The sequence below is a fragment of the Hyla sarda genome, chromosome 7, assembly GCF_029499605.1.
Source record: "Hyla sarda isolate aHylSar1 chromosome 7, aHylSar1.hap1, whole genome shotgun sequence".
NCBI lineage: Eukaryota > Metazoa > Chordata > Amphibia > Anura > Hylidae > Hyla > Hyla sarda.
Genome location: NC_079195.1, coordinates 131,163,658 through 131,189,137, shown reverse-complemented (window position 1 = coordinate 131,189,137; position 25,480 = coordinate 131,163,658). Strand labels below are relative to the sequence as shown.

At 42.8% G+C, this 25,480-nt stretch overlaps 1 protein-coding gene across 1 annotated transcript in view; it reads left to right on the top strand.

Annotated features, from left to right (window-relative positions):
* The window catches only part of SGPL1 (sphingosine-1-phosphate lyase 1), a 59,258-nt gene extending 39,823 nt beyond the window's left edge, over positions 1-19,435 (top strand). The window contains exons 9-14 of the mRNA XM_056530746.1: positions 660-758; positions 2,155-2,301; positions 2,503-2,741; positions 7,266-7,412; positions 16,928-17,048; positions 17,774-19,435. Coding sequence (XP_056386721.1) covers positions 660-758; positions 2,155-2,301; positions 2,503-2,741; positions 7,266-7,412; positions 16,928-17,048; positions 17,774-17,914 — 894 coding nt within the window. The 3' untranslated portion in view covers positions 17,915-19,435. The remainder of the gene's footprint in view (positions 1-659; positions 759-2,154; positions 2,302-2,502; positions 2,742-7,265; positions 7,413-16,927; positions 17,049-17,773) is intronic.
* Positions 19,436-25,480: the final 6,045 nt, after the last annotated feature.

The following is a 25,480-nucleotide window of genomic DNA, read 5'->3' as shown; positions in this document are numbered from 1 at the left end:
TTGGAATAAAGGTAAAGTTTTAATCGCAATATTGTTTTGGAACAGCTGGAGGCCCCCGCTTTCTTGCCCTCTTCTTGCTACAAGTCTGTTTGCCTGCTCTGCTCTCCGAAAATTCACCCATCTTTCAGTCACGTTGCACATTGGAGTAGTGAGCTGAATTTACACTTCCTTTTTTTCCCCCCCTTTGGTCTGGGGGACTTAACATGATAACTTAATATCTTCCTTCACCATCCCTGAGGGCAAAAACTTCCCCCGGGATGCTGAGGATAACGATTTTAGCATATGTAACGCATTGTCAAGCATTATATATGCTAAAATCTGCTGATTGGTTCCTTTGATGACTTTTATTTCTTTGTAAACTAAATACTACAAATTGTGAAGTGTGTGTGTGTGTACGTACATGGGAGCCAGAATTTAAAAACTACCCATATCCTCAGTAGTGGTAAGTAGTCGCCATACATTGGTGGAATCCTTAATGGCAGTTTCCATATAAACTCCTGGAAGTATATGTGGTCCTATACACAGGAGTTGCCACCTATTCACGGTGTTCAGCTACATAAGGCTTCTTGAAATTTATTATATATACAATATAAGCTTGACATTTTAAAAAGTAGGTTACCTCTGTAGTGAATTCACATATGTATTCCATTTTATTACAGGCCATGAGAAGAGCAATCTCTAAAAACACAGCTATGCTGGTTTGTTCTGCCCCACAGTTTCCACATGGTGTTATTGATCCTATAGAAGAAGTCGCAAAGGTAAGTACTGCTGCTGGATTGAAGTCTAAATCATTTCTGTGAAATTTTATTGAATACTAAAGTTTTTTTTTTTTTTTTCTACACCAATTAAAACCTAAAGATTACCCTGATTTACTATTGTAAACTGACCTGCTTTTGTCAGGTTGTGCACCAAAATGTGGCAGTGTGCCACAAATTTTGTCTGCACCAGATTTTTTGGAACATTGCACCAAAATAAACCTACAAAGCATGGTCCGACAGAAATGGGGTGTGTTCTCAAAACCAGACCTATTTACAATTAAAATGGTATTCCAGGATTTTTTTCTTCAGCCTTTGACCCCATGATGCAAAGTTATATTATTGTGTTATATGCTTCTATTACCTCTATGCACCACTTTGTTCTGGTTTCATGCACAGGACCCACACCCAGAAGGGCTGTAGCTGACGTTTCCCAGCATACCCTGCAGCCAGAGACAATGGCCCAAATTTAACAAACTTCACTTTACCAGAGCTCAGCTACTGAGCTCTGGTAAAGTGAAAACTGAGCTGTGATAGGCTGATGTGGGAAAATCACTCGATAATTATTTTTTTCTCTCTCACACAGGTTGATAAATCTGTGCAAATATGTATTAAGTCACATGGTCTTCAGGGGGGCGTGACTATGCTGCAGTAGGTAGGTGGATAACAGGGTGGAAGGTATTTACTGAATTAATGCAATCCACCCGCCCACTGTAACATAGCCATGCCCTCTGGAGACCATGTGACCTAGGACACATTGTCTCTAGGGGCATGGAAAGGTCACAACAATAAAATAAAAAGACTTTTTCTACAGTGCTTCCGTGTATTAGTCCTGTGCATGAAAACAGGACAAAGCGCCACACAGAGGTAAGAGAAGTATATATATATATATATACACAGTATTATAACTTGGCATCATGGGCTCAAAAGTGTAAAAAGAAAAAATCCTGGAATGCCCCTTTTAAATTCATAGGAAATTCTATGAATAAACGGCTGGAAATTCCCATCAAGAAAAGCTGGTCAGAACTTTCTCTGTGAATTTGTGAATCCCCATAGTTAATAGAGGGGAATCCTTGCTAGTATGAGATATTACATACTAATAAAAAGTAAATCGGGGCTATTGTGCTGTATTGATATAAAAAGTGAAATAGGGTAATGTGGTTTGTACTTTAGGGGTGATTTATCAAAACTTGTGCAGAGGAGAAGTTGACCAGTTGCCCATAGCAACCAATCAGATTGCGCTTTTCATTTTTCAGAGGCCTTTTTAGAAACAAAAAAAATAATCTTATTGGTTGCTATGGGCAATTAGCCAGCTTTTCCTCTGCACAGGTTTTGGTAAATCTTCCCCTTTTGTCCTGAAATACAACTCTGATTTCATCTTTGTCCTCCCTTTCTTTAGCTGGCAGTAAAATACAAAGTTCCATTTCACGTGGATGGCTGTTTAGGTGGATTCCTCATTGTGTTCATGGAGAAAGCTGGCTTCCCTCTTCCGCCATTTGACTTTAGGGTCAAAGGAGTGACCAGTATCTCAGCAGACACTCATAAGGTATGATAACATGTGAATGGAAGGAAGAATACTGGTATCCCCACTGATCATTGGGGTTTTGTACAGAAATTCTCATTGGTTGCTCTGCAACCTTTAAATGTGCTCAGCTTTTATTTTTTAAGGAATTACATTTGCACACTTTTGTTGACATACTGTGTATATTTTACTTCATAATGGTTATGTTTTCTACCTTCTCTCTAGTATGGCTTCGCTCCTAAAGGGTCTTCAGTAATACTATATAGCCACAAGGACTATAGGCATTATCAGTTCTTTGTCACCTCAGATTGGCCAGGAGGACTGTATGCGTCTCCCTCTATAGCTGGGTCTCGACCTGGTGGCATTGTAGCTGCTTGTTGGGCAACAATGATGCACATGGGAGAAGATGGATATGTTCAAGCCACCAAGAATATTATTTCAACTGCACGATTAATCATAAAAGAGTATGTAAATACATTTGTATTTATTTAGTTAAATGCCATAAATGTGTGTGTGTGTGTGTGTGTGTGTGTGTATGTATATAATATGATTAACAATGTTTTATAAAGACAAGCTTTTGGGAGTTCTCCCTTTATAAAGTATTGATAAAGTGAGGACTCTGTTAGTCCAATAAAAAAGGTATTACAAGATTCTGCAATATCCTGTAATTTTGCATCTGCATCACTGGACTAATACGGCTACCCCAAAGTACTATATAATGTGTGTAGTAAATAAATAAAAAATTATATAAATATAATAATAATAATTATAATAATAATTAGTATTATTATTATTATTAATATATATAATTTTTCCTTTTTTTTTTTTTTTTTTTTAACCAATAGACGGGGGGGGGGGGGGGGGGAGATTTATCAAAAACTGTTCAGAGAAAAAATTGCTAGGTTGCTATGGGCAACTCCTCAGATCACTTCTTTCATTTCTAAAAAATGAAAGAAGTGATCTGATTGGCTACTATGGGCGACTCGGCAACTATTCTTTCAGACAGGTTTTGATAAATCTCCCTCAGAATGACAATATTTTGGTCATATTTTTGGTATGATTGTCTCTCAATAGGCATGTACAATAAACAGTGTACAAGAGTAAGCAATGGGTCCAAGGATCAAAAGTCAGTACAATTGGTATGGGGCACAAGATGGCAGGAGTCTAGACAGGACTTGTTTAACTTCTTAAGGACTGAGGGGTTTTTGGTTTTTGCACTTTCGTTTTTTCCTCCTCACCTTTAAAAAATCATAACCCTTTCAATTTTGCACCTAAAAATCCATATGATGGCTTATTTTTTGTGCCACCAATTCTACTTTGCAGTGACATCAGTCCTTTTACCCAAAAATCAACAGCGAAACAAAAAAAAAAATCATTGTGTGACGAAATTGAAGAAAAAATGCCATTTTGTAACTTTTTGGGGCTTCCGTTTCTACGTAGTACATTTTTCAGTAAAAATGACACCTGATCTTTATTCTGTAGGTCCATACGATTAAAATGATACCCTACTTATATTGGTTTGATTTTGTCGTACTTCTGGAAAAAATCATAACTACATGCACGGAAATTTATACGTTTAAAATTGTCATCTTCTGACCCCTATAACTTTTTAATTTTTCTGCGTATGGGTTGGTATGAGGGCTCATTTTTTTTAGTGCCGTGATCTGACGTTTTTAGCGGTACAATTTTTGCATTGATTGGACTTTTTGATCGCTTTTTATTCATTTTTTTATGATATAAAAAGCGACCAAAAATACGTTATTTTGGACTTTGGAATTGTTTTGCGCGTATGCCATTGACCGTGCAGTTTAATTAATGATATATTTTTATAGAGCGGACATTTACACACGCGGCGATACCACATATGTTTATTTTTATTTACACAGGTTTTTTTATTTTTTTATGGGAAAAGGTGGGTGATTTGAACTTTTATTAGGGAAGGGGTTAAATGGCCTTTGTTAACTTTTTTTTTTTTTTACTTTTTTTTTGCAGTGCTATAGCTCCCATAGGGGGCTATAACACTGCACACACTGATCTCCTATGCTGATCCCTGCAGAGCCATAGCTCTGCACGGATCAGCGAGATAGGGGCTCAATTGCTCAAGCATGTAGTTCAGGCTTGGAGCAATCAAACCCCGATCGGACGCCGCGGACACAGGGAAGGAGACCTCCGCCTGCGTCCCAGCTGATCGGAACATCGGGATTTTATAGCGTTGTTCCGATCAGCCCAAATGAGCTGCCAGGAAGTGTTTACTTTCGTTTTCAGAAGCGGCCGTCAACTTTGATCGCTGCGTCTGAAGGGTTAACAGCTTGTTAGCCCAGGGTCCCGGCTATGATTAGCAGCCGGGACCGACCTGGTGTGATGCTGGGTCACGCCGTGACCCCGTTTTTAACACCGGGAGTGGGCTTAGGAGACGTACAGGTACGTCCAAAGTCCTTAAGGGGTTAAGAAATGCCAGAGCAGTTTGTGTTTTTTGCACACATGGTTATAAGTTCTTAGAAATTGAGTTGTATGTGAAGTTCTGCACCTCTAAAGAGAGAAGGTAACTTTTGAATACTGTCCACCTGTTGGCCAACAGAAGAATTAAGGCTTCTTTCACACTGCCCTACAAGACAGTGTGAAGACCATCGGGAGGGCCGGGAGAAAAATTGCTGCTTGTGCAGTTTTTTTTTTTTTTCCCACTATTCATAATGGCGACCCACATAATACCATAATAGTAAATGGGGGGTGGAAGACTTTGATGGCCGTTCTCGACGGGGAGCAACGGCAGTGTGAAAGGGGCCTAACCCAGATGTGGAGTTAAGAGAATTAAGAAATTGTGGTATTATACGGAGGCTATAGGTATTATTGTCATGATGGTGTGTGTGTGTGTATATTAGGGATCGACCGATTATCAGTTTGGCCGATAATCACGATTGTGGACATTATCGGTATCGGCAATTACCTTGCCTATATGCCGATAATGCCCCGGCCAGAGACGACCGTCGCCGCCGCTGCTCCATTGCCTCCCCCCATCCTCTGTTCACATGCCACTGCCACATTGCCTCCCCCCATCCTCTGGCCACATGCCGCTGCCCCATCGCCTCCCCCTCATACTCTGCCCACATACCGCCGCCTCCCCCCATCCCCGGTGTTATAATTACCTGTTCCCGGGGTCCGCGATCCTTCTGGCTCCTGCGCTGTTGCTGTGCGCTGCACTGGGTAATGACGAGTGACATCCCCAACGCGACATCACCGTCAGTGAGGACAGTGACAGCGCAGGATGCCGACGGAGCCACAAGTATCGTGGACCCCCGGGAACAGGTAATTATAACACCGGGGATGGGGGGAGGCGATGGGGCGGCGGCGGTATGGGGGGGGGGGGGGATGGGGGGAGGAGGCGATGGGGCAACTGTGGTGGTTAGACTCAGGACCCCAGGACAGGCAGGGGGAGAGTAGTGGTCGGCGGTCATTGGCACTGCAAAAGCCGCTGCAGTTCATTGATTTAAAGCACCCGCTCCTAATCATTGATCAGCAACGGCTTCTGCCCTGCCGGGGGGTTGAAATAGCCGATAACTTATACCGGAATAAGTTATCGGCTATCGGCCTGAAAGGTGACAGATTATCGGTATCGGCCCTAAAAAAATCGATATCGGTCGATCCCTGGTGTATATGTATGTACAATTTTTTATATTTTTTTGTTCCACGATTTTTGTGTTTTTTTGAAAGTATAAATTTATAATTGGGTCTTACCATTCTTCTGGTCTGAGAATATTGTAAATTTATTAATGCATTTCCATTTATGGAGGTATTCTGATGTACCGTATTTATCGGGGTATACCACGCACCGGCCTATAACACGCACCCTCATTTTACCAAGGATATTTGGGTAAAAAAAGTTTTTTACCCAAATATCCATGGTAAAATGAGGGTGCGTGTGTGCGCGTGTATACCCCGATATACCCCCAGGAAAGGCAGGGGGAGAGAGGCCGTCGCTGCCCGCTTCTCTCCCCCTGCCTTTCCTGGGGTCTAGAGCCCTGCTGTCGGCCCTTCTCACCCCCTGGCTATCGGCGCCGCTGCCCGTTCTGTCCCCCTGACTATCGGTGCTGGCGCCGACAGCCAGGGGGAGAGAAGGGGCAGCGGCACCCAATGCCGGCGCCGCTGCCCCGTTGCCTCCCCCCATCCCCGGTGGCATAATTACCTGAGTCGGGTCCGCGCTGCTGCAGGCCTCCGGCGTGCTACCCCGGCGTCGTTGCTATGCACGGCGCGGCGCACTGACGTCATGCGCCACGCCGTTCAGCGCATAGCAACGACGCCGGGGACGCACGCCGGAGGCCTGCAGCAGCGCGGACCTGACTCAGGTAATTATGCCACCGGGGATGGGGGGAGGCAACGGGGCAGCGGCGCCGGCAATGGGTGCCGCTGCCCCTTCTCTCCCCCTGGCTGTCGGGGGTGAGAAGGGCCGACAGCAGGGCTCTAGACCCCAGGGAAGGCAGGGGGAGAGAAGCGGGCAGCTACGGCCTCTCTCCCCCTGCCTTTCCTGGGGGTGTATCGGCGTATAACACGCACACAGACTTTAGGCTAAAAATTTTAGCCTAAAAAGTGTGTGTTATACGCCGATAAATACGGTATATAATGTTGTTACCATGGTATGTCAATAGGCTTTAATAGGCAAAAGCTACTACTGACTGTTTTGTCTGTTTTTTTTTTTTTTTAATCTGTTTGAAGAACACCAAGCATAATCTGTTATTTTTATTTTTAAGATGTTGTCACAAGTATTTCATATTTTAATGTGTTTTCATGCCACATTCATTTTTTGACACTCTAAACAGTGAACTAGGTCTTATGAATTAATTTTTTTGCTGTACCATGTATATTATATACTGGCATATAATGTAATTTTCACCCAGTGTGTAAAATGATTATTATTATTATTATTATTATTATTATTATTATTATTATTATTGAATTATTATTATTATTATTTTTTTTTTTTTTTTTTTTTCAAGGTTGCAAAAAATGAAAGAAATATTTATTTTTGGAAATCCTGAAGTTTCAGTAATAGCAATTGGTTCAGAGGTTTTTGATATCTATCGCTTGTCCAACTCTCTGACTGCGAAAGGCTGGAATCTGAATACACTCCAATTCCCACCAAGGTAAATGATTTAGCAAGTTGGCAGTGCTAAAAATATATCTAGGTGCAAGAGCATGCATATATTTCAAGCTGTTTCCATACCCGGGCTAGATGCCATCAGTATACAGCTCCTTGGCTGATACCTTTTTGTTAACGCCTAGGTTGAAGGCAGGTTCATTTGTGGCCCCTTAGTAGCTTTGGTGAAAAGGGGCATCAAACCTGGATCCTTGCAGGTGCCTTTTGGCCCAGTGGTGGTAGGTTTGTTGGGGGGCCCTCTCTCCTGTTGGAGAAGGGCTTAGCGATAGACCGCATCATTTGTGCACGTTTTTTTAGTGTGACATGTTTGCACTTTTTCTTGCACTTTGGGTGTTAGAGAGCACTTGCCTCAGCTCTTAAAAATAAATAAATGTTTTTTTTCAATAAATTTAATAAAGTTAAAAAAAAGGTAAAATAAACTTTTTTATTGGTACTAGAGATGAGCGAACTTACAGTAAATTTGATTTGTCACGAACTTCTCGGCTCGGCGGTTGCTGACTTTTCCTGCATAAATTAGTTCAGCTTTCAGGTGCTCCCGTTGGCTGGAAAAGGTGGATACAGTCCTAGGAGACTCTTTCCTAGGACTGTATCTACCTTTTCCAGCCCACCGGAGCACCGGAAAGCTGAACTAAATTTATGCAGGAAAAGTCAGCAACCGCCGAGCTGAGAAGTTCGTGACGAATCGATTTTACTGTAAGTTCGCTCATCTCTAATTGGTACCAAAAATGGTACTAATAAAAAGTACACAATGGTGTTGGACAAAAAATAAAAAAAAGTTATAGCCGTCAGAACATGCCAACACAAAAAAGGGGGGAAAAAAGGGATTTTTTTGTAAGAACAACATAAAAAGCCGTATAAATTGTTTATCATCATCATCGTATCAACCCACAGAATAAAAATATAATTTTTACCGTACAGGCTGGAGTATTGAGACGTCACGACCACGCCCCTTGTGATGTCATGCCCCGCCCCCTCAATACAAGTCTAAGGGAGATGGCGTGGCAGTAGTCACGCCCACTCCCATAGACTTGCATTGACCCCTGTCACCTGCACCCCCGCACTCAGACATCTTATTCCCTATCCTTTGGATAGGAGATAAGATGTCTAGGGGTGGAGTACTCCTGTAAATTGGCGCTGTAAGATATAAAAACTTATTTGTTGTACATCTTGGCTAAACGATAGTTTTTCTAATATACTTCTTTAAAAAAATTCACATTTTATTAAAGAAAGTTGCCTCCGAAAAATCCCACCACTAGGGGTTCCCATACCTCCTGGAACACTGAGTCCCACAGCAGCATGAGCGTCTCCAAGGGTCATGGATAGACATGAGCGAATTTTTGAAAAATTCAATTCAGCAAATTCAAATTTGGTTCGGTCCGAATTTATTCACGGCGAATCACTATTAACCCCTTAAGGACTCAGCCCATTTTGGCCTTAAGGACTCAGACAATTTAATTTTTACGTTTTCATTTTTTCCTCCTCGCCTTCTAAAAATCATAACTCTTTTATATTTTCATCCACAGACTAGTATGAGGGCTTGTTTTTTGCGCGACCAGTTGTCCTTTGTAATGACATCACTCATTATATCATAAAATGTATGGCGCAACCAAAAAACACTATTTTTGTGGGGAAATTAAAACGAAAAACGCAATTTTGCTAATTTTGGAAGGTTTTGTTTTCACGCCGTACAATTTCTGGTAAAAATGACGTGTGTTCTTTATTCTGAGGGTCAATATGATTAAAATGATACCCATTATTATATACTTTTATATTATTGTTGCGCTTAAAAAAAATCACAAACTTTTTAACCAAATTAGTACGTTTATAATCCCTTTATTTTGATGGCCTATAACTTTTTTATTTTTCCGTATAAGCGGCGGTATGGGGGCTCATTTTTTGCGCCATGATCTGTACTTTTTTTTGATACCACATTTGCATATAAAAAACTTTTAATACATTTTTTATAATTTTTTTTTTAATAAAATGTATTAAAAAAGTAGGAATTTTGGACTTTTTTAATTTTTTTTCGTTCACGCCGTTCACCGTACGGGATCATTAACATTTTATTTTAATAGTTCGGACATTTACGCACGCGGCGATACCAAATATGTCTATAAAAAATGTTTTTTACGCTTTTTGGGGGTAAAATAGGAAAAAACGGACGTTTTACTTTTTTATTGGGGGAGGGGATTTTTCACTTTTTTTTTACTTTTACTTTTACATTTTTTTACATTTTTTTTTACACTTGAATAGTCCCCATAGGGGACTATTCATAGCAATACCATGATTGCTAATACTGATCTGTTCTATGTATAGGACATAGAACAGATCAGTATTATCGGTCATCTCCTGCTCTGGTCTGTTCGATCACAGACCAGAGCAGGAGACGCCGGGAGCCGCACGGAGGAAGGTGAGGGGACCTCCGTGCGGCGTTATGAATGATCGGATCCCCGCAGCAGCGCTGCGGGCGATCCGATCGTTCATTTTAATCGCGAACTGCTGCAGATGCCGGGATCTGTATTGATCCCGGCACCTGAGGGGTTAATGGCGGACGCCCGCGAGATCGCGGGCGTCGGCCATTGCCGGCGGGTCCCTGGCTGCGATCAGCAGCCGGGATCAGTCGCTCATGACACGGGCATCGCTCCGATGCCCGCGGTTATGCTTAGGACGTAAATGTACGTCCTGGTGCGTTAAGTACCACCTCACCAGGACGTACATTTACGTCCTGCGTCCTTAAGGGGTTAAAAACAGCTATTTCTTGCCTACAGAGAGCCTCAATAGGGGTGCATAATACTTTGCCTTGCTGTAACACGCATAGGGTGTGTGCTGGGTTAGTGAAATAATACTGTTATTCAGTATGACATGCAGATCAGAAGCGTCACTATTACAATCACTGTCACAGAGCAGCACAATGACAGAGCCTGGAGGTGGCATCAGTATGAAGAGACGAAATAGTAGCTGAATGACAGCCTGGAGTTGGTGGTAGCATATAATGACTGAATGACACAGCCTGGAGTTTGCGGCAGCATGAGGAGAGCATATAGTGGCTGAATGGCACAGCCTGGAGGTGGCATCAGCATGAGTAGAACATATGGTGGCAGAATGACACAGCCTAGAGGTGGTATCAGGAGTACTGAAAGTGACCCGGTGGGTGGCAATACCAGTACCTGGTGAGGAAGGTGGGTGAAAAAAGGAGAACTTGGCATCAGATGTGTGGAATCAGGCAGGTGGCAGGAACAGAATAGTAGGCAGGTAGGCAGAAGAAAACTGTCTTTTGTAAAAGTGTTGGTGTGCACAGATAAGTATTAAGGATATGCATTACGTTAAACTAACTTTTAATAATATTGTTATGATAAAATATATGGACCCAAACATTTTTTTTTTTTTTAATCAAACAAAAGGAAAGGTGTGCAAAAAACACCATGTGCCACCTACACCACCAAGTATTGAAGTGATACAAAGACCTCTAAAAGGTGGAAGGGAACAATGTATGGTTCATTGTAACCGGTGGGGGTAAAAACTTTCCCTGTAAAGCCCTACTCTCGCCCTTTTAATTCTCTTCTTGGCAAGGGGCCGCCCTTTTTAGGGCAAGTAACACTTACAAAGAAGGGAATTAATAATGCGAGAGTAGGGCCTTACAGGGGAAGTCCCCTCCCCCCCCCCCCCCACTGTTTACAATGGACCATAGGTTGTTCCCGTCCACCTTTTAGAAGTCTTTGCATCACATCAATACTTGGTGGTGTAGGTGGCACATGGTGTTTTTTGCACACCTTTCCTTTTGTTTTATTTAAAAAATTTGAGTACGTATATTTCATCCTAAGAAAAGTTAAGTTTTAGCTAATGCATATGCTCAATACTTTTGGTCTGATAGGGAGGAATGTCTGTAACTGTAAATATGTTTTGCACTATCCATATCTGTGAAGTGTTGGTGTGGCACCATGGTCAATCTGCTCTGATGCATCAGGCATTGGTGGGTGGAAATCCTGGCTGATTCATGCCTGATTCATCTTCACAAAGGTCAGTCTCCACATTTTTTTGTAGACAGAAGAGTTCTCCTTGGGGTTACTATGGCCCCTGCAGCACTAAACACTCACTCTGATGGCACACTACTGGCCGGGCAGGACAGCTTTTCCAGGGCAAATTCTGCTAGTTGCAGCCACAAATAAAGTTTGGCTGCCCAGAAGTCCAGTGGATCTTCAAGGTGTGTTTGCATGGTCATGTCAAGGTATACAATCACCTGCTGGCTCAGGTCTTGCTCCAGGTGAAGAAAGCTACACATCAGCGACTGTAGTCTCAGGCTGCTGCTATTGTTGCTGGTACTGCTCTTGCCACCCCACCCCTCCCCAGCAGCCATGGCAGTGGAAGGTGAGTGCAGAGGGCCCCCCGAGTCAGATCTGCGAGAGGATAGACGATGGTGCCGATAGGCATCAGCCAACTGACTACGTAGGATGTCTCTGTAGTAGGTCAGTTTGTCCTCCCTCTCAGTGGGTGTAAAAAAGGCCCCCATTTTGTGCCGGTAGCGAGGGTCCAATTAGGTGGAGAGCCAGAAGTCATCCCGCTGCCGAACAGTGACAATTCGGCAGTCACTACACAAGCAAGTGAGCATGCATCGTTCCATTTATGCAAGTGACTCTGGGAGACTCCCTGCCTCCATCTCTGCTGCATACTGCCAGAGTGTGTCTGGGTCCTGTGTCTCGCCTTCCTCATAACCCTGCTGCTCCTGCTCCTCCTCTCCTATCAGATGAATAGAAAAACCGCCTGTCCTGCAAAACCTAAACTTTGCTCCACTGTGCCCCTCCCCCTCCTCCTCCTCCTCCAGTTCAGCTCCCACAGGGGTCATGTGGCCATGAGATGTACATGCAATGTCTCCAGTGCCCTGGCCAGCCATCGTTTCCAACACGTGTTGTAGTAGATGAAGCAGTGGAATGACTGGTGACTGACTTATAATGTAACTTCCTCAAAGGGCCTGAGCAAACGGCAGGTGTTGTGTATGAGCTGCCACTGGTTGACATTGAAGTTACACAGGGGAGTCGCTCTATCCACTTGGATCATCAAGAAATCTGTGATTGGGGGGGGGTAACCAACATAGTGAGGGTGGAATTCCAATGTGTGGAAACATCGCAAATCATTCTGTTGGGGGATGCCGTTCTGACGCTGCAGCTCAAGGAGGGTGTACTTTGTAGTGTACAAGTGGCTGAAGTGCATGCAAAGTTTACTTCCATGTAGGGCGCATGGCTCAGTCTTTCTTGTCGCAGCGCAGACAAGATGTTCTTCCCGTTGTCGGTCCCCATTGCTTCCATTTCCAGTTTTCGTGGAGTAAGCCATGATTCAATTTCTTGATGAATGACTTTTAGCAGTTCCTCCCTTGTATGACTCCGTTTGCCAAGGCAAACCATGTGAAGAACAGTGTGACACCGCCGTGCTCTGCACACATGGTATGCTGGAGGGGCACAGACTTGTCCGTGCAGTGGAGGCAGAGGACACGGTGGAGGTTGAGGAGGCGGAGTCTCACACTGTCACAAGACCAATGGCCTGAGAGTGTGGAGGCAGAAGCGGTGTGACCTGTCCAAGTTGCTGTTGTTGTGGCTGTGCAGGAACCACGTTAACCCAGTGGGCTGTAAAGGACATGTATTGTCCCTGACCGAAGTTACAGCTCCACACGTTGGCTCTGCCATGCACTTTGGTACACAACGGTAGGCTCAAGGACTGGCATACCTTCTGTTCCACAAAATTGTGCAGGGCTGGTACAGCCTTCTTAGCAAAGAAATGACGGCTTGGCACAAGCCATCAATTCTCTGAAAGGGGCATAGTCCACCGCTTTAAAAGGGAGGGACTGCAGCACCAGCAACTTAGATAGGAGCACATTCAGCTTCTGTGCCATTGGATGAGTGGACGCATACTGTTGTCTCTTGGACATGGCTTCGCCGATGGATTGCTGTGGAATGACTGACTCAAAGTAATAGTAGCATCTGGAGCAACATAAGATGGGTAACTCCCTTCGGCTGAGGTGGTGTAGTCTTGGCTGGCTGAAACAGAGAGGGAGAGGCGTGCCACTGGGTGATGTATCAGGCTGGACCATCACATCGGAGCCATGGTTCTCCCAGGCTATTTTATGGTGGCAAAGCATATGTTGACGCAGGGCCGTGGTGCCAACATTGGGACCCTGGCCACGCTTCACCTTCTCCCGACACATTTTGCATGTGGCCAGGTTAACCTCCTCCGGAAGCTTGATGAAAAACTGCCACACCGACGAGTAGATGATTTTCCCACCAACAGTCCGCACTGATTGACTGACTGACTGACTGACTGACTGCTACTGCAGTAGGATGCTGTGAAGCAGGTGGTCCACCCCGAGCATGCTTGGCTCCAGACTTTCCTCTTCTGCCAGCATGCTGACTGCCAACCATGCTACCATCTTGTTGGCTTAGCTTCTGCCTCACGGGCAACCTGCAACCCTCTTCTCCTGATGATGATGATGAAGCCCCTTCTGCACCCAGCTCCCAAGTGCAATTGGCTTCATCATCATTGAGTTTTGTCTGCACGTCACTGATGTCCTCCTCAGGTTCCCCAACAGTGTCTGCTTTAGGAGCCTGAATCCTCGCAACACCACCTCACATGCCACTCTCCTCATCACTACTTGCCCGCCTAGCATAGGAAGCGGCGGATGTCTCCTCCACTTCTTGGCTGGGCAGTAGCTGCTGACTGTCCTCTGGATTGTCCTCAATAACTAAATAGTGGAGCTGAACCCACTGCATAAGATACTTCTGTGGGCGAGGGAACACCAAAGGACAGAGGCAATGGGAGGACAGGGACTGCTTGCGGGCCATGCCAACTGAGAGTTGTATCTGAGGAACCCACCGACTGTTGACTGGGGGATGTCAGATGTCACTTGTGATGAAGTGGATAACCTTAAACAATCGATGACTGCAGATGGGTTGCTGGTCGAGACACGACCGCTAGCTTATATCGGAAGCTCGGGCCTCTCGCTGCGACTCCTGCTGCCACTCGCCCCTAGTCTGCTGTGACCTCTGCCTGATGAATTTAATCCTCTGCCACTCCTCTGTACACGTCCTTGCACTTCTCTGCCTGACATACGTAGTGCGTATATGAGGTTAGTACTATACGCTCCACTATGCTTAAAGTATTTAACACCAGACGGTGAGTACTTTTGCCTGGCCTTTCACAGTATCTAGGCCCTTAAGACTTTAACAGGAACAAAATAGTACACCACTTAGATGTACGTATGTGATATGCACTTATGAGGGGAGAAAAATGTGCTACAGTACGCTTAAATTATTTGTGCACTACACCAGCAGTACACACCAATGGTGCAGCACACAGTCGCTACACCCAAAAGTGCACTCTCAATCTCACTCCCTTCCCTATCAATGCTTCTAGGCAGGATTTTTGCTTGAGGTGAATCACTGCTGTCCTGTGCAACACACTGCTCTCTGTCCCTCTCTGTAATAGAATGCTGCAGACAGTGACTGGGAGGTGAATCGCTGCAGCAAGAATGCTTTTCTGTGAAACACACAGCGCTATCTGTCCCCATCTATCGCTCTGCAGTGAAAGGATGAAGTGATTGGCCGCAATATGGCTGCCGATTCTATAGGGCTAATATAAAAACGAGAAAAAAAAAACAACAAGAGGTGCGCCCCTAGTGAGGACCGTTTGATGATAAATGAAGGTGTAACGTAAAGATGGGTTCTTACCCCTAGATGTTGCGCTTAGAGCACAACACCTATAGTAGCGTGGAAATCAAGGGAAACCGCTGCCACGAGGAACCACCCGGTTTGACGTCCGTCAGTCCGGTAATAAGCAATGGGAAGAAATACGTGGATAGATTCCTCTTAAGAAGGCGCTGGTACCCAGGGATGGAGATAACTTCTTTATTGGCCACGCGTTTCGATCCCGAACCGGGATCTTCGTTAGTGATGCCTGACGAAGATCCCGGTTCGGGATCGAAACGCGTGGCCAATAAAGAAGTTATCTCCATCCCTGGGTACCAGCGCCTTCTTAAGAGGAATCTATCCACGTATTTCTTCCCATTGATTCTATAGGGCTGGGACATCACAGGGGTGACTGGCTGCTGATAGGTGGCATACTGCATGTGATTCAGGGTCATCCCCCCCCCCCCCCCCCCTACTCTTGCTCCCACCTTCCCAGGATTCCTTGCCCCATGTCCTCACATGTGGATCCGCCATTTTAGATGCCCTGGAGCCTGGACCGCACTAAATGGAGTTTAATGAAGCCATTTGCGCTATAGAATTGCGGAAATATTCGCATTTGTTGCGAATCAAATTTTTCCTGAAATTCGTAACAAATTCTGATTCCTCAGATTCGATTCGCTCATCCCTAGTCATGGACATGAGTTGGCTGGTTGACAAGACTGCAGGAATAACCCAGCCTGCAGCAACACTGCTGTAACACAGAATTTTACCAAACAAGGGATGTCTGGGCATGCTGGGAGTTGTAGTTTTGCAAAAGCTTTAGGCGCACAGCTGAAGGCAACACTGCTGCAAAAAAAGTTATCCAAACACTGTTATCCAGAACTTCAAGTCCCAGCATTACAGGACTGGCAAAGGATGACACACATGATTGACCTAGGAACTTATAGAAATAAATGCATAAAAAACACTGTACTTTTAGCACCAAACCTTTTGCAGTAGTTTAGGAAGATGTAAGTTTTACACTCACCATATTGTCTGGTAGAGTACAGACAATCTCCAATAATCATTGTGTGTGTGCGCAGCATAAATCCAGAAAGGAAAGTTTTACAGAGCAGGGCTGCCAGGCTCCTGAGAGGAGTGAGTCAGCAGAGTGAAGTAGGGGGAGGAGTCATCACAGTTCAGGCAAGAGAAGGACACACCCCCTCCCTTTGGAAGGATGAATAAAAAATTGAGCAGCTATAATATACAATATTTATTTTATTTTTTTGTGAAATATCAGAGATAGAGACCTAAAAAATTTGATTTACTTGATCAGAATGAGGTACTGAGTAACATGTAACAGTTTTCGTTTTTTTTGTCAAATCTGACAGGTATGCTTTAAGGCTAGCATAATCATTAAAGAAGTACTCCAGGATCTGAAAACTTATCTCCTATCCTAAGGATCTCCTGTACAGGGCCCCAGCAGTCTGACACACCCCCTTAATGTGAACTATGGCAGAGCCGGAGGTAGCCGAATGCAGCGCTCCACTCTCCCATAGTGTTGTATTGAAGGGGACGTGTCAGCTGCTGCTTCATGCGGTAGTCAACATTCGTCCTTTGTGCAGACTGCGGGGGCCCTGTGCGGGAGATCGCGGTGTGTCCCAGCGGTCGACACCCCAGCGATCTGACACTTATCCCCTATACTTAGTACTCCTTTTAATGCTTTGTGTTTATACTTCTAATTTGTAGCTTATTCTGTAAGGTGAATAGTAAATGTGTGTATTGCATTGGGTTGCAGATACGCTTCTCTCCTGCCATGTAGATGTTTACTTTGTCTTTTTTTTCCTCTCAGTATTCATATATGTCTGACATTGCTGCACACAAAACCTGGAGTAGCACAACTTTTTGTGAAGGATATCCAAGACTCTTTGTCAGTAATAATGGAAGATCCTGGAGCCAAAACTACTGGAGTGGTAACTTGACTTTATTTCAATATGTTATGTAAAATATTGAATCTATCCTAACCCACCCCCATTTGCAAGGGTTAAGGATTTTGTCTTTGGGACTTCCAGTACATCTCCACATTACAGAGATTGTCCAGGACTTTTAAACATCCTGCCAACTGTCCGGCAGACAAGTGCAGAGAATAGTTAGTGCGGGGGACGGGACACAATGACGAGAGAGCCATTGTTGCTTTTTCTCTCCCACAAGGTTTAGGTAGAAAGACCCGACAACGCCAGGTACCCTGCTAGTATTTAATGGATAAGAGGGTGGTCTTCTCAAAAAGCTGATCTTTTGGGGAGGTTTCACTGCGTATAGTATTCATTCTGGGAAGCATTAAAAGGGTTTTCTGAGACTTTTCACCAGCACACTTACTGATCAGACAGTTGGGCAAATGTTGCAGCCTGTTTATTATAACACACATCGCCATACCTTTTTATCAATCGTGCCCAGTACTACAGCTTTGTCCCTGGTCTAGAGGTTACAGTCCTCACACTATAAGCTCACCTGTTTTAATACATTTCCTGTTACATCTCTACAGGCAGACCAAACAGTGCCTCCACCAAAGTATAATAGGAAGGTTTTAACATTACAAGGTTGCAATTATAGAGGTGTTTACATTTTACCATCTTAGTAGAATGAATTCTGGAAATGCAATTTTGACATCAATGTGTTTTTTTTTTCCCATTCTCTTTAGGGTGCAATCTATGGGATGGCACAGACAATTCCTGATCGGTCCTTGGTCACTGACATTTCGAAAGCCTTCCTGGACTGTTTGTATCTCACAGAGTTACCACCCAGTGCCAAACAGATAAATGGCTCACCTGGAAACCACTAGACATTACTACTTTCCTTAAGGCGGTACTATTCACAATGGTTACACAGGGCAGCAGAATCTTAGAGACTGCTTCTTTGTACCTTTTTTACTTTTGTTGACTTTCAGGGGACATGTCTTTTTGATATTTTAAAAGCCCAGTGAGTAAGGTACTTGTTGCCTAGAAGATTTTTCCTTACATACAGATTGTACATGAATTATCTGTCTCAAAGTTCTGAGAATTCTTTGTAGCAACGTGTTTATCTTTAAACAGTGTCTTTCTCTTTAATATGTTTTCACATGTTCCCTTCTGTTCCTACTTAAAATCATGTCTGTTTCACATAGTTTTGATGTTCTGAATAACTATTGCATCACATTATTCTCACCTGATACATTTTCTGTGGTTTTTTTTTGTATTACCATCCTACTCCTTTTATTATGGTCACAGCAAAAAAAAGTTCCAAAATAGATGTTCAGGCGTTAATGCTCGGGTATGCCATCAGTGTGCAGTCAATGGAAGTTCAACCCCTGAGATCATCCCATCATTAGAACAAAATGGTAGCATTAGGACAGTCTCGCACAATGGAACTCTTGTACATGATTAGTGAGTATAGTGTAGTTGGTGATATATGGAGAGACAAATCATCAGAAAGTGTTACAGGTAGGAAATGGTAATATGTAAGTGTCCAGCTTCAGCCCAGAAAAGGGGATTGGATCTTTACATGTTGTTCCAGTCTGGGTCAGTATGGGCATAAGGGTTCTCATGTGCAACAGGCTACCAAAAACACAGCACATTTATGGTATGTTCTGATATTAGAATTGGCATTTGTTATCTGTAAACATTTTTGCATCTTTTTTTTTTTTTTCTTATTTGGCATTAAAATAAATCTGAAAAATGGTTGTGGATTTCTATGTAAACTTCCACACATGTGTAGTGACATTGCTTATTTGAAAAATGTTTAATGACCAGTTATCTAGTGTATAAAAAAAAAAAAAACGTTGGGTAGGGCAGAAGTGTCAGATTGTGGGGGGTCATGACTGCTGGGACCCCCTGCGATCTCCAGCTCACCTCCCTGGCTCTCTCCATGAATGAAGTAGACCACTGCACTAAGTGCTGACCCACTTGCATTTGTGTATCTCCAGCTCTCCCATAGAGATGCATGGAGGGGGCATGTTGGCCACCACTTTATGCCGGACTACTATTTTAAATGCACAGTTACATTCCATACATGGCTATCCTTTACTTGTTACAGGACAGAGGTTATGGATTATTTTCTATCCAATACTCCTTTTTTGTTTGCATGTGATAACAGGCAGAGCTCAGGCATGTACGTGTTCTGTGCATGAGTATAGCTGTAGGGGGTTCACCCTGGTCCTTCCAGCACCAAACCCCAATCACCAAAAGGTGACTGGGTATGAAACCCCTCTACTTATAAATTCCCCTCTTACAGAATATTTGGGATGTATTAAAATGTCACTTTTAGAGATGAGCGAACTTACAGTAAATTCGATTCGTCACAAACTTCTCAGCTCGGCAGTTGCTGACTTTTCCTGCATAAATTAGTTCAGCTTTCCAGTGCTCCGGTGGACTGGAAAAGATGGATACAGTCCTAGGAAAGAGTCTACTAGGACTGTATCCACCTTTTCCAGCCCACGGGAGCACCTGAAAGCTGAACTAATTTATGCAGGAAAAGTCAGCAACCGCCGAGCCGAGAAGTTCGTGACGAATCGAATTTACTGTAATCACTTTTATTAGCACTTATTAAGAGGCCCAAAGAAAGTGTATTAAAACCAGCACCGTCCCTATAATAACAATTTCAACTTTCCTATATGGAGTAGTAACAATGTATCGGCGTCTGCAGTACGTCTTGTTTAGGGACTAAGGGCTGTTATTAAAACCACAAACTGCTATGTCTCTCCTACATGTTTCGTGGTACTAACGACGTCCTCCCTGGTCCTTAGCTCCCATGAGCTTCAGGTTACACCTCGAATACTGTTCACACTTCATGTCCACATAAAAAAAAAAGTGGTAAGCCTGGAGATGGTGGTTGCCCTCTGTTACCCCATCCTATCTTTTTTTGACCAATCTTTTCTTGTTTACCAAAATGGAGGTTGATCTCTAAAAGGAGCGAGACCGGGTACAAGCATGAACATGCCGACAGATTTTCATTACAGTAACCATGGCAATTCTTGCAATTTTTGATTTCCACTGTCTTAGGCGACTGAGTCTTGCCTGATCTCTGACATAAAAGGAGACAATTCTATGAACAGATTATCGATTAGTATCTTTTTTTTTTATTGTTTTGACCTAAGATTATAGGCATTTGTGGTTCTAGCAGCTGGTAATCTTTTGCTACTTCTCACCTTTTACAAGTCGACCTCAAAATATCTTACAATTATGTCTCTTGAATTCATAGAACAATAAAATAATCACTAAATGAGTCTGTTATAAGAGATTGGTGCAACCATAGAAAGGTCTTTGCAACATATGGTCACTACAGTCAAACCTGCCAGAGACAATGGTTGGTGGTGACTGTTCATGTGCTAAGACTACGCTCAAATTAACCTCCTTTTGAAAAAAAAAAAAAAATTTATCTTGTTTGAGCATGCTTGTTGCCAGCCTATATATTACATTCATAGTTGTAGATCATGTAAAAATGTGCCGCCACTCACAATTTATATTGTTAATACATAATAAATAATTGTGACTGGTGGCTTTAGTGCTTGTGGATGACACTGTTGTGTGCTTTGCTAGATGTAACCACACATCACCTGTAGGCACACAGTTTACACAGGTCAGCAGATTTTTTTGCAGAGGGAAGATTGGTATTGCTTTTTTTTTTTATTTTTTTTTTGTGAAGTGAAGGCTATATTCTTATCCTCAATTGCCCCAGAACTTCCCATTTAAGGCCATAGATATTTTAGTTCAGAAGAGTAGTTTGAGAAAATCTGAGTTACATCTGACTCAAGGTTCAGGTAGCATTACTTTCATGTTACCACCTGAACCACAAATCATTGGGGTGGTACCTGGTGTCCTGCCCACAAGCCTTGATAGATCAAATGCTCCCTATGCCCAAACAGAGAAATCTATCAAGGCTGGCACCATGTGGGATAATGCCACCATTGGGCACCCTGATGACTTGTGGTTCAGGCAACATGAAAGTGATAGGTTCTCTTTAATCAGATCCTTTCCTCACAGCAAAAACGGATACTTTAATGTTGCTTTAATAAAGGGAATTTTTGCATACATGTATTGTTCCTGTTAAACAGAGGTGCAAGACAGACTTTTTATTAGCATGCAATAAGGATTTTTCCCAGCACAAGTGAAACCAACACTGGGTAGTAGACTGGTGCACTTAGTATGTTCTATTATGTTTTCTTTAATTAATAATAGTTTGATAGATAGTATTTTGACAATACTTTTTGGTATACTGTATTCTGAGCAGCTGTTTAACTTATATATATTTTTTTATTTGTTTTACTTAACTGAGCACTGTGGCTATGCTGACATCCGGAAAGAGAAAAGAGGCGCTCCATGTGGAGTATCGCCAGTAGAGATGAGCAAAGTTACAGAAATTCGATTTGTCACGAACCTCACGGCTCTGCGCTTTCAGGTGCTCCGGTGGGCTGGAAAAGGTGGATACAGTCCTAGGAGAGAGTCTCCTTTTCCAGCCCACCGGAGCACCTGAAAGCTGAACTAATTTATGCAGGATAAAGTCAGCAACCGCCGAGCCGCAAGGTTCGTGATTAATCGAATTCCTGTAACTTCGCTCATCTCTAATCTCCAGTAATCTAGCGAGGGAAGGGAGTAGGCAGCCGCTTACCAATTCAGGTTGTGTACCTGCATACATAATGAACAGCACCTATATAAACAGATGTTCCGTGTGCAGCCTTCCTGATATAAACATGGAGGATAGAACAAGACTTCAAGGAGAGTTCAGGAATTCATCAGCACTGACCTGGATAGAAATGACAGAGGTGCAAGGACTTCGGAGTGAACGCTCTATTATCCAAGATGCAACATGTTTCACTGAGCATGTGCAGCAAAACGCGTTGCATCTTGGGTAATAAAGCGTTCACTTTGAAGTCCTTGCAACTCCGTTGTTTCTATCCCTTTCAGTGCCGATTAATTCCTGAACTCTCCTTGAAGTCTTGTTCTATGCTGACATCTTGGGAATGGGGGGAAAAGAATAGAGGCAAATTACTCTAGTGTAAATTACTGACAATGTGGAATTTTGTAAATTTCTTATAGAAAGCTTGTATCAGTATAGCCATAAGTTTCAATGTCAGTTATTTCTACATTTTGGCCAATGCTAGCGTCTGAAATACAATTATATGTGAAGCTACTCAATCTGCAATTTGAGACTTCACAATGTCAATTTATCATCAACTATAACATTTCTGCCGTAAAGTGACTGGAGAACAATTAACTTGTTGGTAGTAAATGGACATCGATGATCTCTTCTGACAAGCACAAACCTTATGGAGAGAATTACTATGTGGCTGTGACCACTAGGCATTGTTCTCTGGCTGTATGTGCCCTAACAGGTTGTACACCTTATTGTATGGTATATTCCACATTGCACTGAAGTGACATCATTCTTGCCTTTAGGTAACTTTTCAGGCTGTGTTCACTTGCTGCAAAACCATAATTATTGTAAAATTCCTCAATCAGATTTTACAATGTATGACTTCACTTGTAGGAGGGAAATCCATAGCACATACTATGGGTGAAAAAAGGGATTTGCAGTATTCCAAAAAGTTTTTGTTTTTTTTCATACATATGCAAACCTTAGGAAGTATAGCCTGTACACGGGGTGCTGTCTGTACTATTGTGAACTTGACTAAAGTTTTCCAAGGAGTATATACAACATTGCTTTTTTTTTGCCTTACTTTTGCTAGAAAAACCACTGATCCATGCATAGCCATTTTATAATCTAATTTTGTTAGTTTTTCAACAGGATCATTGTATGTTTATAGCTTTTCCTTCTTCCTCTTATGACTATTAGGCTAAGTTTCCACTTGTGTTTTTTTTTTCTGGCAGTTTTTGGAATACTGCCACTGCAGTTTTTGAGTCAGTCAGAAGTGGATCCATAAGGGAGGAGAAGTGTAAGTCCTTCCTTTATATGTCCTATTCCTTTTGAATCCACTTCTGGCTTTGGCTCAAAAACTGCAGTGGCAGATATCCAAAAACTGCCAGGAAAAAAACAAGTGGAAACTTAGCCTCAAGGTTTTTTTTTCTAATACAATGTATACTGTTATTTTATTAAAATGCCATAGGTTTTGTTTGTTGTAAATTAATACGTGTAGAAATTGGTTGAGCTAAATGTCAAGTGCCTTTTATCACCTTGTAGGTGTCTGATTAATTTTAATGTAACAGAATAAAATTCTTAAATTTATTACTATACAGTATTCTTTTGTCCTGATCACTTGTTGTTTTAATCAAGTTTAACTTCTCAATGACCAGGCCATTTTTAGTTTCTGCATTTTGTTTGTTCTTTTTGCTTTCTTTCTAAGAGCCATAACAGCAAAACTAAAAATAAAAAAATAAGTGAATTTAAAAATTTTAGGGCTTTTGTTTTTACAGTTCACTAAAAAGTAAAACTGATAAGTTATCTGTATTATATGGGTCAGTACGATGACAGCTAGAGATGAGTGAACTTACAGTAATTCGATTCGTCATGAACTTCTCGGCTCTGCAGTTGCTGACTTTAGCCTGCATAAATTAGTTCAGCTTTCAAGTGCTCTGGTGGGCTGGAAAAGGTGGATACAGTCCTAGGAGAGTCTTCTAGGACTGTAGCCACCTTTTCCAGCCCACCGGAGCATCCTGAAGGCTGAACTAATTTATGCAGGCTAAAGTCAGCAACTGCGAAGCAGAGAAGTTTGTGACTAATCAAATCACTGTAACTTCGCTCATCTCTAATTACGGCAATACCCAATTTATATAGCTTTAGAAATCTTGGGCAGACAGGATGAGCCAAATGGTTCTTAACTGCCAACACATTCTGTTTTTGTTTATTTACTACTGTTAAAATATATTAAATAAATTTAAATAAATAAACTCTTAAAATCGCCCAATTCTAACCCTATAACTTGTTTTAAAGGAAAACTGTCAGCCTGTTCACCCACACTAAACTCAAAACACTGGGTTAGGGTACGTTCACACGCGCGGATTTTCGCAGCGTATTTAGCGGTGGATCCGCTGGTGAAGGCCCCGCTCTATGCTGTCTTTACATGTGCCTGCTGGTAGCGGCAATACGCCACTACCAGCAGACACAGTGCAGCGATGTGCACGGCGTACTCGCACATCGCGGCCGCTCTCCCTTCTCTGAGCTAGGCAGAGGGCTCCCGCGATGTGAGAGTATACTGCGACTCGCACATCGCAGTGTGTCTGCTGGTAGCGGTGTATTGCCGCTACCAACAGGCACATGTAAAGCAAGCATAGAGCGGGCCTTCACCAGCGGATTAGCAGCGTAAAATATGCTGTAAATCCGCGCGTGTGAACGTACCCTTATAGTGTGGGTGAACAGGAGTGGTCACTTACTTAAATATGTCAAGTCTGTCCTGAGATATATTCCCCAGAAGATCCACTGCTGAATTCAGTGAATTGTGTGCAGGGGGCAGGTCTGTGGGCAAGGCACTTTTAATTTCTCCTGCAGCAGAACCCAGTGTTTTGTAGCAATCTAATTTTTATGTGGGTGCATTATAATTGTATTTTTTTTTCCAATGAGTACAGTATATAGCACAGAAAATATGGATCATATTAATCTGCAAGAAGCTGGAGCACTGATTGAATGTGCCACGGGAATCCTGTAGGCATTGGTGACCAGCAGATGACACTAGACAAAGAACAAATTTTGCGTTAGATATTAGGTGTGTTACCATTTGAGGATTTCTTTCCTATACACTTCAGACTATGTAGTGAAATACCCTTTTGACAAGAGTAAAGGTTACATTAGGTATATAAATGGCCTATACCAAAAAATGTGGGGAAAAAAACTGTTCCAGCTAAAGACAAGGGGGTACTCCCTCTGCCTGGCAAAAAAAAAAAAAAAAGGTTTGGTCTCCAGAGGCCTTTTTTCTCATAAAAACTGAATTTATGGAATGGTCTATCGGAGTAACTGGTCACAGCAGGAACAGTTGAGAGCTACAAAACAGGGTTAAACACATAATTCAAATACAATTACATTAATGCATATACAGAAACAAATCGCATCCCCTGCCCCTTCACCGCCTTGGTTAAACATAATGCACCCCTTTTTTTTCAACCGTACTTACTAAGCTGACAGTGTTGCGAGAACTAGGGGACAGGAATTAAATGGTCTGACATTTTAATAAACTATGCATAAATCAAAGTACACGGGCATACAAGCAGCTTTGTAATATATCTCAGAAAGGGGCCTCTTTCTCCCCTTATCTGCCACCTTTCCTGCTTCTCATCTTGCTAAGGGATAAGATTACATTCTGTCCACAGAGCAGACATAGACTGCAGATAGATTATAGGACTTTCTAGTATTAGATCTCACACCAGTGCTTAAAGGGAAACCTGACCGTTTAACCTCTCAAGTTTCTGTAAGACAAGGAGGGAAG